General features: G+C 38.1%; 1 protein-coding gene across 1 annotated transcript in view; it reads left to right on the top strand.

The window, feature by feature from the left end:
* The first annotated feature begins 1431 nt into the window (after positions 1-1431).
* Positions 1432-14435, top strand: part of myom2b (myomesin 2b) — a 60192-nt gene continuing 47188 nt past the window's right edge. The window contains exons 1-9 of the mRNA XM_062026305.1: positions 1432-1519; positions 3638-3741; positions 9838-9895; positions 10035-10189; positions 10284-10370; positions 11334-11422; positions 11507-11554; positions 11642-11806; positions 11915-12076. Coding sequence (XP_061882289.1) covers positions 3659-3741; positions 9838-9895; positions 10035-10189; positions 10284-10370; positions 11334-11422; positions 11507-11554; positions 11642-11806; positions 11915-12076 — 847 coding nt within the window. The 5' untranslated portion in view covers positions 1432-1519; positions 3638-3658. The remainder of the gene's footprint in view (positions 1520-3637; positions 3742-9837; positions 9896-10034; positions 10190-10283; positions 10371-11333; positions 11423-11506; positions 11555-11641; positions 11807-11914; positions 12077-14435) is intronic.

Raw genomic sequence — 14435 nt, 5'->3', positions numbered from 1 at the left:
TAATTTTAGCATGTATAATTACATTTTGTCAATTGTAGTTTAAAAATGTAAAAATTGAAAAAAATATTATTCAAATAATAAGTGGCTTTTCCCCACTTAAAACATTTTGTTTAAAGATTTTGCAACATAGGCAGTACAGTGATTAAGGGGTTGGTGCATGTGCATACGAAGGTCCTGGGTTCGATCCCCGGGCTCGGGCTCTTTCTGTGTGGAGTTTGCATGTTCTCCCCGTGATTGTGTGGGTTCCCTCCGGGTACTCCGGCTTCCTCCCACCTCCAAAGACATGCACCTGGGGATAGGTTGATTGGCAACACTAAATTGGCCATAATGTGTGAATGTGAGTGTGAATGTTGTCTGTCTATCTGTGTTGGTCCTGCGATGAGGTGGTGACTTGTCCAGGGTGTACCCTGCCTTCCGCCCGAATGCGGCTGGGATAGGCTCCAGCACCCCCGGCAACCCCGAAAGGGACACACGGTAGAAGATGGATGTAGTTTGCAACATCCAGAGGATGCTTAATTTAAGATTTGCAAGTTGAATAATTCTTGTTTTCAGAAGAAAACAAGGAAAACTCACCCCAGTGGGACGTCAATGTGAATGACTATGAGAAACCTTGGAGAGGACCGCATATGTGGGTAACCCCCCCCCCCCCCCCTCTAGGGGAGACCGAAAGTATATATATATATATATATATATATATATATATATATGTATATATATATATATATATATGTATATATATATATATATATATATATATATATATATATATATATATATATATATATATATATATATATATATACATATATATATATATATATATATATATATATACATATATATATATATATATATATATACACACACACATAATTTAAATTTAAATGAATTTTTGTTTTTGTGATGTGATGCAAAACATAGCTTGAAAGTTAAAAGTCCCCCACGCTTCCCGTCACAATGCCAGCTTTCATTCATCCGTATCATCGTGTGTTTAAGTAGCCATGAATTAGGACGTGATCTAATGGCTCCCATGGGCAGGGGTGTCCAAATAGCGGCCTGAGAGGCATTTGCATCACGTAGCTCATTTATATGGATTAGCGGCGCATTGTCGTAATATAATAAACAAAAAACAGCTACAATAGGAAAAATACAGCAAAAAGGCACAATGTAAAAAGAAACAGATGGAAATGTTATTATTATTTAATAGTAATGCAAAACTTTGTTTTTAAATATGTACTGTACAATCGTTTTTGTAGCCTTTCTACCAAGATTGGAAACCTTTGGTATTGGTCAAACTGTGTTGATCATATACAGTATTTGACTGGTTATAGCAGCCTTGAGTCTTGAAGTATCTTAGTTATATATAGGCACCTCTGTCTCCTTTTAAGGCCTCAGGGAGCGGCAGGTGGGGGTCCGTTGGAGACATTGGTGGTTTTGTTGGCCTGCTACTTGGTTTAGGCTGACTACCCCTGTGGATTTGGGCTGACAACCGAAGTCGCTGCAAAGGAAATCTCAAGGGGTGAGCGAAATCTTTGTCAAAACTTTGATAATAATCCTTTTTCTTGCAAGTTTTCCGCATATTTGGATTAGATCAATGTGTGTTGAAATAAATGTACACATGTACACACTGGATAATAAAATAAGAGCAATGTATGATTTGTGGATGTGTGTCTGGGAGGCAACATTCAATAGCAAAGTTAAAGATAATGAAATGCCATTTAAACTTCATGTCACTGTGTTAATTGCATACGTAATGTTTTATACAGGGTTTGTGCAGTTATAGCTGGTTTACTGAGGTCTACTGTTACAGCGTGAACGGCTCAGGTGTCTTCTGACGTTTGTACTCTTACAGTGTTGGCCTTACTCAGTGGAATTACTGACAGGGCGAGAACATAATCTACCGTTCAGTTTATTTTTATGAAAGTACCTGTAGTTTATGTGTTTGTTTTCTATATTTTATTTGTGATGAGCAGGTGAAGCGTTCAGTTTTATTTTTTTTAATTTTCTGAGCAAAATTGAACTATTGGAGGTGTGGGAATAGGACCACCTGTTTCAAAGACAGGGTTGTTTACAGACACTGTGTGGATTTTTGTTTGTAATGTTTCTTAGATGTTCACTAGTGTTGATTATGTATTTTAAAATAGCCCACGTTTTTCAACTATCTTTTGATTAAGAGAACATATTGACACCCAAAGTCCATAATTGTTAAAGGGGAACTGCACTTTTTTATTTTCTGCCCAACATCTGCAATCCCTATGTGAGACAAGAAAACATGTATTCCCCTTATGTGTGCATCCTAAATAGTAAAAAAAAAAACCTGCTAGTACGAGGCAGCTAACAATGCAGGTAATGGGATGATTGTACTCTGCATGAAGCTCTCCAAAAAAAATGCTTCATTTACATGTCGCGACCTGCATATTAACCAAGCTATAGTGACATTGTTATTGTAGGAGCTAACAGCAAGGAACTACTTTTCTGGCGTCGTGAAACATCGCCTTGCTTACACTGCTCCTCCGACCACTAGCGAGTATCCAGCTGCTAGCTAGCCTGAGCTGCAAAGAACATTGGCTGCAACCTGCCTTAAAATAAAGAAGAATACGTTTCTTGAGCTGCTTTTGCATTGCCTTTGTAAAAGTTAATGCAAAATTATAAATCGTGCATCTCAATTGTATAGTAGAAGTTTGTGGCGCCAAGCTGGGAAGTTGGTTAATCCACACAATAATGGCTCTCAGCAAATGGAACGTATATCAAGACCACAGCAACATCGCTAGGATTAATTTCATTTATCTGAGGAGTGAGTATTAGTCGGAATTTACCACCTTGAGGCGAGCACAAGAGCTGAAAGATACAACCATCCCACCAGTCGGCATTCCAGTGAGAACAGACATTAAGTCACTGTTGTTCTTATTTGAAACTTTTAGTGCATACCAACAGTGTTTGTGAAAGTGCTTTGTGAAATTAATACGCCCAGGAAAGAAGTTTTGGTAATGTTTAAAATGACCAAAATACAGTAAATGTTACATGTTATCATGAATGTCCCTGTTACTACATTACATGCATACTAACAGCATATATATCAAACTGTTTTGGAGGTTTCTGGATGGTTTTAGAGGGCTTTATAGGTGGAATAGATCATATTTCCAATACCTGTGTTGTATATAGTTTTTCACTATTGAGTATGCACAGAAAAGGTAAAGAAGTGTTCTTATCTCATGAAAGGATTGTGGATGGTGGGCAAAAAAAATAATAATGCAGTTCCCCTTTAAGTGAGTGTCATAGCACTGCAACTTCTAGTACTGAATTTAGTTTTGAAAAACAGAAACACACAAAAATATATAAATAGAAAACTGCACCCCTGTCTTTGTTTATTTGTGTGAACACGTGTATCTAGTGTCACCTTGTCGTAGCAAAGGGTGTCAACGGGAACGTCATGTCTCCATGTGTCTATATGTGTGAGGCAAATTCCATGTTGTTGACAGTCGTAACTCAACAATGGCCACTTTTTTAGGTACACCTACACGGTAGTCTCTTCTCTTCCACAATTCCCCATTGTAATGTTTAGATGTGGTATGGCTTATTGCAGGTAATGGTCCGTTGTCTGTTGTAATCATGTATGTGTGTGTTGCTGGTCCAACAGGTCAGTATCTGCAGTGTCACCATGTCGGGGTGGATCAAACGAGGAAATTACAACCATAAGTACCACCATAAACAGAGCCAATATGTGGTCAAAGAGTACAGCAGGTACTGGATAAGAGCTGATACTAATATAGTGTGTTGATGATTCTAATGTTGATGCTGGTGTTATTACTAATAGCAGTGATTTAACAATAGTCAGCTTGGTTGTAAACTCTTAACCTGTAAAACTGTTGTTACTGTAAACCTGAAAATGCAGCCATACTGCACTGCAAGTCCTTGCAGTTCACATTTCCTGACAATTTTAGCCCAATCTAAAAAACAGATTAACTCATTCTAACTGTGTTTCTAAGTATTTTCCCAGCTGAGATTAAATAAAGTCTTAAATGGGATGTTATTGCTCGTGACAAGCGACACAAGGCCACATTAGGATACTGCCTTCTGTTAAGACAGCAGTCAAAACACCAGAGCGTAACCCAGTTAAAAAAAACTCCCTGCCTTTTGTAGAGAAGTGTTGTGTCTATTTTGACAGCTTGCATTAAGAAGAAAGCGAGATCAAGTGTGGTTCTGAGCTGACTGAGCTCACGGCTGCCCATCTACAGTCATGTAGTTTCACAGAATAAATGTGGGTGACGTTTTCTGCCACATTAATTCTCTGCCTGCAACTGCTGTTTTTTATCTCTTGTTGGTGACATGCTGTGGTCTTCACTTACCTCTTAAAAAAACAATATTTTTTGTCAATTTTTTTGTTTCTTTTTAAAGTTCTTGCAAATACACAGCATGACAGTACTAACATTGTTATATGCCTCACATAGAGCTAGTGTTCTTATGTCTAATTAATTTCCTTCAAGTTCATGTGAAAGTTATGATCTGTCCTTACTGGTTAACAGGAAAATGACACACTGTATATGTATTGAATTATCTTTCTACTGTACCTTCTAGTTTCAAACAATATGAATAACAACTCTTATTGACGCATACTTTAGACAACACCAAAATGTCAAAGACCACTTTCAAGGCAGAAAGTACCACATTTTACATATTCACTGACACACATCTATACCTTCACTATTTACTGGCACATTAAGGAACATTGATGGGGAAAAAATCATATTACAATGTTAGCAAAATAAATACTACAGTATGACCCAAAAAACACAGCCCATAAAAATGTTATTAAACCCTAAAAATGTTATTAAACCCTACAATGAAGAACACATTTGCTGACCTTTAACTCCAGTCTGTGTATGATTATACCTCCAAATTTCAGTTATCTTGTTCGCTTTGTATAAATGTCATGTTACTTCATAAATATGCTCCAAATATGCGGTGTTCGAGGCAAACTTGAATACCTCGTGCAAATGTATTGATTACTCTAAAAAATTGTTCTTTAGGGTTTTAGAATTAAAATTTTGCAGAGTCTCATACTATCTGAACTTCTGAACCAAGTCAAAAATTCCACATGAGAAAATTAGCTTGCACTGGATCAGGGATATTCAACTCAATTGTTTTGGGGGCCACATTCTAGAAAGCTAAGAACCAAGGGGTGCTAGACTTTTCCCTTCACTATTATTTTTATTTTGTATATTTTGTATAACTTTTAGACGTTTTATGTAGGTCTATTTAATTTGTCAGAGTTACAGGAGCACTCTGCTGCTTTAAAGGACCTTCTGCAAAAAACTAGTCAAAGATCATCTCTATGACAGCACTGTAGTGTTTTTAAGAATCTACTGCCAAAATCTGAGTTTCTCACAAGTTTTTTGAACCGAACTCAGGGGCCACCAGTTGTATTGCTCAAATGATGAAAGAGAGAGTACCTAAATTGGAACCACGAGGAACACTACTAGTATAACTAAAGAAGTTGAAGAAATTACTATTGACTGCATCTGAAGTAAAAAACCTACAGCAATACCTTAGTTACATAAATCACATTGTGTGAAAAAAAAAAACTGCCAAAAAGGAGAGCACTTAAAGAGGTGCCTCGAGAAACGCCTCAGTTATGTAAATCACAAGTTTGGACTCCAGTGTTTTATGTTTGGTAGCAATATTAAAATGTCAATGCAAGGATCTACCAATGTGTTTACAATAGTCCAAATTCCTCTATAACAAGAGCACTTTTTAAGAGTTTGCTGCAAACATGTGCGTCTCCCAAGTTTTGAACAAAGCCTGGTCTGGAGTCATTCTTGTGCCGGATTTGGCCCCTTGGCTGCTAGTCGAATAACCCTGCAAAGTATATGATTAGTTGGAGAAATAAAATGTATTTTCCTTGGTTGACCAAGACATGTTGGGGAAGACTATGCTTCCAATATTTTATGCACAAGGTTAACTCGTATACCCTGAACAAGAAAATAAGAACAATTAAAATCAACAGATTTAATTATTAGATTTGTGGATTCTGTTTATTGTTGTCACCATGGAGAGCTGCATGTGCACTAAAATGTAATTGGTTTCCCACCACCACAAAAAGTTTTCAGAAACATCTGCTTACTTGTTGGCAAACAAAAACCACAACAGAGTTTATATACGATGACACAAGGTGCTTTTGTTTTGTCAATTAGAAGCTATCCATGCACACTACTGGCGATGCTTAGCCATTTTCCCAGCCTGTCATTCACTGTATTTTTTTTTGTTTACATTAACTCAGACTCCTATGTTGATGTGCAACATCGCTGGCTTCCTATGTGTCATCACTATTGCTAATTCCCCATGGCAACATCTTTGATTGCCATCACAGCCAGCCAGCTTTCAGGATCATCCCAATTCCCAAGACTGTGGCGCTCTCTTCTATATTTAAGTAGTGGCATCGGCAGCGGAATGACTTCTGCTGAAGGGCATAACAACAGTCGAGACACCTCATAAGACAAACACAGTTTCCCGTTTTTGTCTTTGTTGGAAACACTCTGGAGTTTAGCTCCCTGTCATTGTTATTTAAGACATAGTGACAACATTCAGCAAAGAAAAAGTCAGCAAGTAAACAAAAAAGTTATGTTTAGCCCACCTCAGTCAGTCATGTGACAACATATAGTCGTTTATTATGAATTGTATTGAACTATTTCTCCCATTTCGCTGTTTTTTTTGGTTCTAAATTAGTCAGACTAATTGATGCATTCTCTTTGTGCACATAATGCTCGAGCATGATGTACAATTTAAAGCAAAGTGCAATCACAACTTACAGTAAGTATTTTCAACTTTTCCCACCTTGTAGAGGGGGTTGGAGTTAAGCCACTGTTGATTATATTATTGCACAAGGTCATGTTCATCCGGAGAAGGGTCTTTGAAAGGGTCCTACATTCTTAGTATTGGCCATGTTCACATTCCTTTTTCTCCTATTTTGAGGTGTTAGCAAGAGTTGAAAGATGGGGTCACTTCATTTTAAAGGGGAACTGCACTTTTGTGCCTAACATTCACAATCCATATGTGAGACAAGCACACATAGTGAGAAGGGGATTCGTATGGCCCCATTAGTCACGGTTTACCTGACACATGAAAGGCGACAAATTGGGGTTGCACTATCCACTCTATCCACCAGATGACAGTAGAGTGTTGAATATTTTAAAATGTGTTTTGTGGCAATTACAACTTTGACCACAGCATCGGTTACTATGTGGAGTGCAGCTTTTCATCGTTTTCAGCAGACTGCATTGCCAAATGATTACTCCTCTCTTATCCTTTCACACAATATCCACCCAGCATTGGGGCCATATGTGTCCCTTCCCTACTGTATGTTTTTCTTTTTTTTATTCATTCTAACTCATAAATAAATTGAGCCAATGGAGTTGTTCTAAAAAACATCTAAAAGCCTCCATCAACTTTTATATCAATGTAAATGGTCTGTATTTATATAGCGCTTTATTATACCTGGAATGATACCCAAAGCGCACATTCATGATACCAAGTAATATTTTGGTCATTTTAGGCATACAGCGGCGTATTAATTTCACAGACGCATCACAACTTTTACTTTTCTTCTCAACCACAAACACTACTTCTAATCATGACAGACTTCATGTGAGCCAACAAAGACGACTTTGGGACAAATGATGATCAGATCCCTATATTTTTTAGCCTGAATATAGGGAGGATGAGCTCCAAGTTTTAAAAGTTGTGTGTTAAAAGGATCCAGCTTTAGTGAAACACAAGCATCATATAACACCATAGCTAAGTGCTAAACAAGAAAAACTAATTACGAACATAATACAACAATCACTTACTGTAAAATGTCCGCTTTCAGGGGGAAGTCGACTGATGTGGGACGTTCATATCTTTCCAATTAGACAGTAAAAAAATAAAGGGTTTTAAGCGTTTTAAGTGTCTTTCTCGCCAACTCTGGGTCTAGGTTGATTGAGGAAGGTTTACAAACTTCTCGGTTAATGGCCACAACCTTTGGCCTAAAAAGGTTTAGCTAAAGCAGTGGTTCTTAACCTGGGTTCGATCGAACCCTAGGGGTTCGGTGAGTCGGCCTCAGGGGTAAAGACACATCCGACTTATCGTGTAAATAAAAACTTCTCCCTGTCGGCGTATTATGGATACCCTCAAACAATGTTCCCTCTAATTTTCCATCTGATTTGCAGGTTGTTTGATCGATTGAAACTTTTACTATCAGATTGCAAAGGAAGAGAATACATTATATGAAACAGTACAGTTTATACAGTACAGTACATATTCCGTACAATTGACCACTAAATGGTAACACCCGAATAAGTTTTTCAACTTGTTTAAGTCGGGGTCCACGTTAATCAATTCATTTTAATGTGTGTAAGGTGTGTAATTTGTTGTGAGTTCATGCACTGTGTTGGTTTTGTTCTTTGAACAAGGTGATGTTCATGCACGTTTCATTTTGTGCACCAGTAAAAAAATATAACTTTTTCTTGAATTGAAAAAACATTTTATTTTTCACTAAAGAAGGGTTCGGTGAATGCGCATATGAAACTGGTGGGGTTCGGTACCTCCAACAACAGGCCTGGGCAATTAGTTTGACTCGGGGGCCACATTTAGAGAAAAAAATGTGTCTGGGGGCCGGTATATCTATTTTTTAGCCACACTTATACAAAACCTCACAAGAATGTCTGATTGAATGCTAAAAACGTTATGACAGACGGCCTTTAAAAACGTAATGGAATTTTATTTTTTCTATGAACGATAAAACACTGAATATTGACAAAATGTGAATGTCACACCCCCTTTCGATCGACATATATTACAATCAAGTGAAACGCAACAAAAATGCAACAAACAGTGAAATATGAACGCGAAGGGTACAAAATAAACCCACCTACAATCTGATATATCTGATATATCACTAAGCTTTAGAACTTTGTTGTGAAAATCTCCTTCCGCGTCCGTGGAAACGCTTCCCGCCCACACTGCTTGGTGCCTCGTCTGAGCTGCTGTGACGTAGATTACCATAGTAACTAATTAGATGACCATAGTAACCAATTAGATGACCATAGTAACTAATTAGATTACCAACTTGTATATCATCCATAAGCGCAGATTCCAACCATTGAAATACTTTGTATAGTTCAAGACTTACGGTCATTAGAAAACATCACTGCACATCATACACTTTCCATCTTAAAGATCTTATTTGGGAATGTCCGGCGGGCCAGATTGAAAAACTTAACGGGCCGCATGTGGCCCCGGGCCTTAATTTGCCCAGGTCTGTCCAGCAAGGTTAAGAACCACTGAGCAAAAGATTGTAAGAAACTACTCTAATGCAACATTTTGTAAAAGTAAAATAACAACTAAATAGTGTTACATATTTTACAAAGGCTCAATTAGTTTGCCCTTTGCAATAGCAGGATAATACAAACATATTTCAAAGCTTTTTATTTGAGAATTATTATATTTGATGCAGATACAAATGAAATTATTAATCCAGGAAATGTAATTTTAAAATTCTGATTCCACATTAAATTGTTCGGAACTTTAAAACCGATTTTGAATGCCCTTAGTGCTTCCTTCAGAACAAGCAAAACAGCATTGATTCAAAATAATTGTATTTAAAAAATATATCTTTATGAGCATCAGTTGACTTAAGAATCTTTTTATTCAAAAATATTTTAACTTATATTGATTTTAGTCCCTGAAATAAAATACCTTCGAAATTAAAGAAATATCGTGCAGCAATGGGAAGTCATCAGGTATTGCGAGGCAAATGATAAATCTGTTTTTGAACTGACTTACGTTCTATCTACTGTTTAGTTCTGAGGAGGTGTTGGACAGATATGAATATAAAACACGAGCCCACATCCAGGAAGTGGTAAGAAGCAATTCAAACTTTTAACTGATTTGAAGAAATAAATAAACATGTTTGAAATATTGCATCTTAAAAATTCCACCAACTAAGAAGTGTGTTAACCTTACTTATGTTGTATGGGTATGTTTGATTTTCCATCTAGTTAAATATGAAGATGCCGCGCAAATACGTGCGAGAGGAGCCAACGATCAGGGGACCAATTTTCCTGGTCAGACTCAGGTCTCACACCGTGTTTGAAAACACTCCAATCAATCTCTTTTGCACTGTGGAAGGCTACCCTCTGCCTATTGTGAAATGGTGAGTAACTAAAAACAGTTACATCATAATGCTATGACAACATCTTGCCTCAGTTTTAGCGTGCCATTGTACTCTACTTCTTACTGTAATTCAGGTATAAAGACGATGTGATCCTGGACATGTCTTCTGGGAAGTATCTGGTTCAAGCAAACGGTGGTGTCCACTCCCTGGAGATTCAAAGGTGCACTAAACACATAAAGTGTAATGAAATTGTTAGGATTACTGAAAATTATTGGCGTCAATTCATCCCCAATTTATAAAACCCATCCATTTCAATGCTGACCCTATTCTGTATGCAGTGCACAAAGCGAGGTCCACAAAGGCATACTTGGATTCGTTTGGTGTAAAAAAAAACTTGAGAGCCCTGACCTGAACCCCATCAAACACCTTTGTTTGGGTTAATGGGATGCCAGTAAGACTGCAGTAGCTTTACTGTGTAGGTGGCTCACTACTTCTGCTCATACCTAAATTAACATCAGAGTTTTTGGATTGAATCTAAATCTTTTATTGATTGACTTTTTGATGATTACATCAGGACTGCAAAGTAAGTGACGTGTATCTCCGCCCTCGTCTCTTGGGAAGTACAGCTGTTCAAATGCTGACCTCAGTGTTATGTGATACCCCAAGATTCCAGATTCCTTCAGCCATATATCTCTCTCTCTCTCTCTCTCTCTCTCTCTCTCTCTCTCTCTCTCTCTCTCTCTCTCTCTCTCTCTCTCTCTCTCTCTCTCTCTCTCTCTCTCTCTCTCTCTCTCTCTCTCTCTCTCCTTGCATCCAATCATCTTATCAACCAACTATGTTTATACTATAACCCATATAAAATTAGACTCTTAAAACATGTAGGAATTACATGATTTTGAACGTTTCAACCATAATCTACAGGAGAATGGCAACAATAACTATACCTAAGGACTCTGCCCCACGTGTTTAGTCAAGCGTTTACGACGCTTGTTAGAATTCTGATGCTGGTGTTTGATACAAGATAGCGGAAAAAGAAGCAGATACTGTACCTTATGTACCACTTTGGTATCCCCATTTTGATTATCTGATTTATATGGGTGTGTTGGCAAAAATATACTGACAGTGGAATGTGATGTTCTCTTTTGCAATTTGAGTGTTGGTTTTACTTGTTTTCTTTTTGCAGATGTACTACTGATGATACAGCTCAGTACACAGTTGTGGCTGGTAATATGCATGGACAAGCCTCCAGTCAGGCCTCCGTTATTGTGAAGAGTAAGTTCACATTACTTATTTTACGAGACTTGGCTGAAATAAGTCAATTATGTTATTTATTTGTATTTGTTTTCATTCTTATAGGATACAAACATGAGGAGTTTTGTCCATATGGATGGGTACCTTACAATGGTACAACCGAATTTCAAATACTAGTCAGTGGTCACAAGCTAAATAGTCTTTTTGATAACCATTTTTTTATTTACCTGTCTTTTACAGCATCCATGCTTCCTCAAATCCATTACACTAAAATCAACATTACCTTTGAGGAGAAGTTTGGCCCTGTGTTTGCCTCTGAGGGAGAGTCCGCCACTCTGACTGCAACAATGAACCTGGAACCCAACCTGGCCAACCTGCAACCTGAGGCACAGTGGTACAGAGATGGTAATAGGCTACAATTGATGGTGTTTCATTACTTTTTTAGTATAAGAATTAAATATTGTCTTTGTAGAGCAATACAGTGTGATTGCATCGTTCTTTCTCCCTGTCCAGACACTCGTTTGTTTGATTCTAAATGGGTGAAGATTGAAACAGGTAGAGGAGTCAGCACCTTGAGTCTTCCTATCCTCTACAAAGATGACGAGGGCTTGTACACACTACGCATGGTCACAAAAGGAGGCACTGCAGAACACAGTGCATTCGTCTCTGTTGCAGGTGAGGAATGGTGGACTAATCGTAAATGCAAATCTTAGCAAGACATTCAGGACCTGATCTACTAAATGTCTGCATATTAAAACACGTGCAAACTTGATAGCGCACGCAAAAATGATCCACAAAGCTCATTCGAAGAGGATTGCGCTCTCTATGTTGTATATGCAGAATACATTCTGGTAATTAGAATGCCTACAACACTGGGAGGAGGAGATGAAGATATATAAATGCAGAGCTTGCAATCTGATATATAAAACCTAAAATGGTTTTGAGGCTGCTGTTTTGTTGTCTATTTAGCACGTTAAAGGGGGAACTGCACTTTTTGAGAAATGTTGCCTATCGTTCACAATCATTATGAGAGACAAGAACACACATGGCTTTTTTTGTAGGATTCTGAAAATGATAATAAATGCTTGCAGGATGCTGGTAATTGGATTCACCATTGTCACCTTCAAAGCCGTTTAAAACATCTTCAAAACTGTCCATCAACGTTTTATATGCACACTGAGAGTATATACTGTATATACAGTATAATGTAAAAACAGACACGTTCAGAACAATATTTTATATGTTCAACATTTACCATATTTTGTTAATTTGATGTATTACTGGTATTTATATCCACAGCACATTTATTTATATTCCTATAGCAACTAACTTCTGACTTCTGGCAACAAATGTTGGATCCTACTAACAAAAACAAACACTTGTGGGTTTTCTAATCCTGACAGACTTGGTAATAGACAACAAAGATGGCTATTTTTGGACAAATGAGAATTCACAACCATATCTTTTCTACTTTGAATATGCAGAGGATGAACTGCTGGCTATATAAGCTAGCACTAAGGAGTAAAACTTTAGAGCAGACGGAAGCCGATATTATGAGGTTGGCGTGACTTGACGGTAAATGTGGCGTTAGGAGCCGAGCTATGACGACAGAAGTGGCGTGCTTAAACTTTATAAACCAAAACAAAACCTACCCGGCCAGCTGGACCAGAAACAAACTACTGCCCATCGAGTGAGTCACTTTATTGATCATGCAGCACTTCATGCTTGTTCTTACAACTACAGCACATACACTGTTGAGCTAGCTGTGTACAAAGAAACCATTAAATGTGGGCTAATACTTTACAGATACTGTGATATGATTGTTCATGTTTTTCAGTCAGTACAGATTGGTGTCCTATCACATTGTATTGTGCATTACAAACTCAAAAGCCATTCAGCTGCTGACACAGTAGTTAACTTACCTCTTGCCGTAGCTAGCTTATGGCTAATACTGTAGCGTGCCTTTGCTAGGAGATGGGTTAGTATGCTAGAAATAGAGTTACTCAGTGTTCGCTTTTACAATAACAATGTTGCTACAGCTTGGTTATCATACAGGTTACGGAACATAAATTAAGTATTGTTGTATTGATGCATTTTTAAATTGATTTAGAGGCAGAATGGATTGCTCCCATTAGCTGCGTTCTTAGCCACCTAGAACAAGCCAATTATTACAAATACAGAATGCAAAAAAAACCCCAAAAACTTTTGTCTTCTTATTTCTCATAAGGATTGTAAACTATCGGCAACATTCCAAACTTTAAAGTTACGTGCAAACTGGCAGAGTTGCGTACACATGGCTGTGTGAAAGGAGTGGATCGCGCTGCAGAGATGGACGGATGGATCGATGGAACTTTATTGCCATTGCACTTGAAAAGTACAACAAAATTACATTTTCAGTACAAATATTGCCAAGAACAGATATACAGTTACAGAGTGAACAAAAAGAAAACACTGATCATGGGCGGCAGGTAGTAAAATAGTAAACTTGAGGGGACGAGGGGAAGAAAAAAGAAAGCCCCAAACTAAACTTGAAACTTGCAACGAGGGCAGAGGGGGTGGGCATCCGGCCAAAAGCTGCCTGCCACTTGGGGCGCTGCTCCGTTTTCCGTCAAAGGCGTGGGATGTGGGGGTGGGGTTCATGTGATGTCCTGATATAATGATTCCGAATAGGTACATATCTTCAACGTCCTCGACTGCAAGGGTCGCCAGGCACGCGTCACTCTGCTTATTCCAAGAGTCCATCATGTGTCCAGCAACAACTGTTCCGTCGGGACAGGCATGTTCCCCCGAGATCTTGTCAATTTCATTGAGAGGTCACTTGATCAATTGCAAAAAGAGGCTACAAGAAAGTTAAAGGCCTACTGAAATGCGATTTTCTTATTTAAACGGGGATAGCAGGTCCATTCTGTGTCATACTTGATCATTTCGCGATATTGCCATATTTTTGCTGAAAGGATTTAGTAGAGAACATCGACGATAAAGTTCGCAACTTTTGGTCGCTGATAAAAAAGCCTTGCCTGTACCGGAAGTAGCA

This window comes from Entelurus aequoreus, linkage group LG02 (assembly GCF_033978785.1).
Source record: "Entelurus aequoreus isolate RoL-2023_Sb linkage group LG02, RoL_Eaeq_v1.1, whole genome shotgun sequence".
Lineage (NCBI taxonomy): Eukaryota > Metazoa > Chordata > Actinopteri > Syngnathiformes > Syngnathidae > Entelurus > Entelurus aequoreus.
The sequence above is the reverse complement of the archived record's forward strand: the minus strand, read 5'-3'. Positions and strand labels throughout refer to the sequence as shown.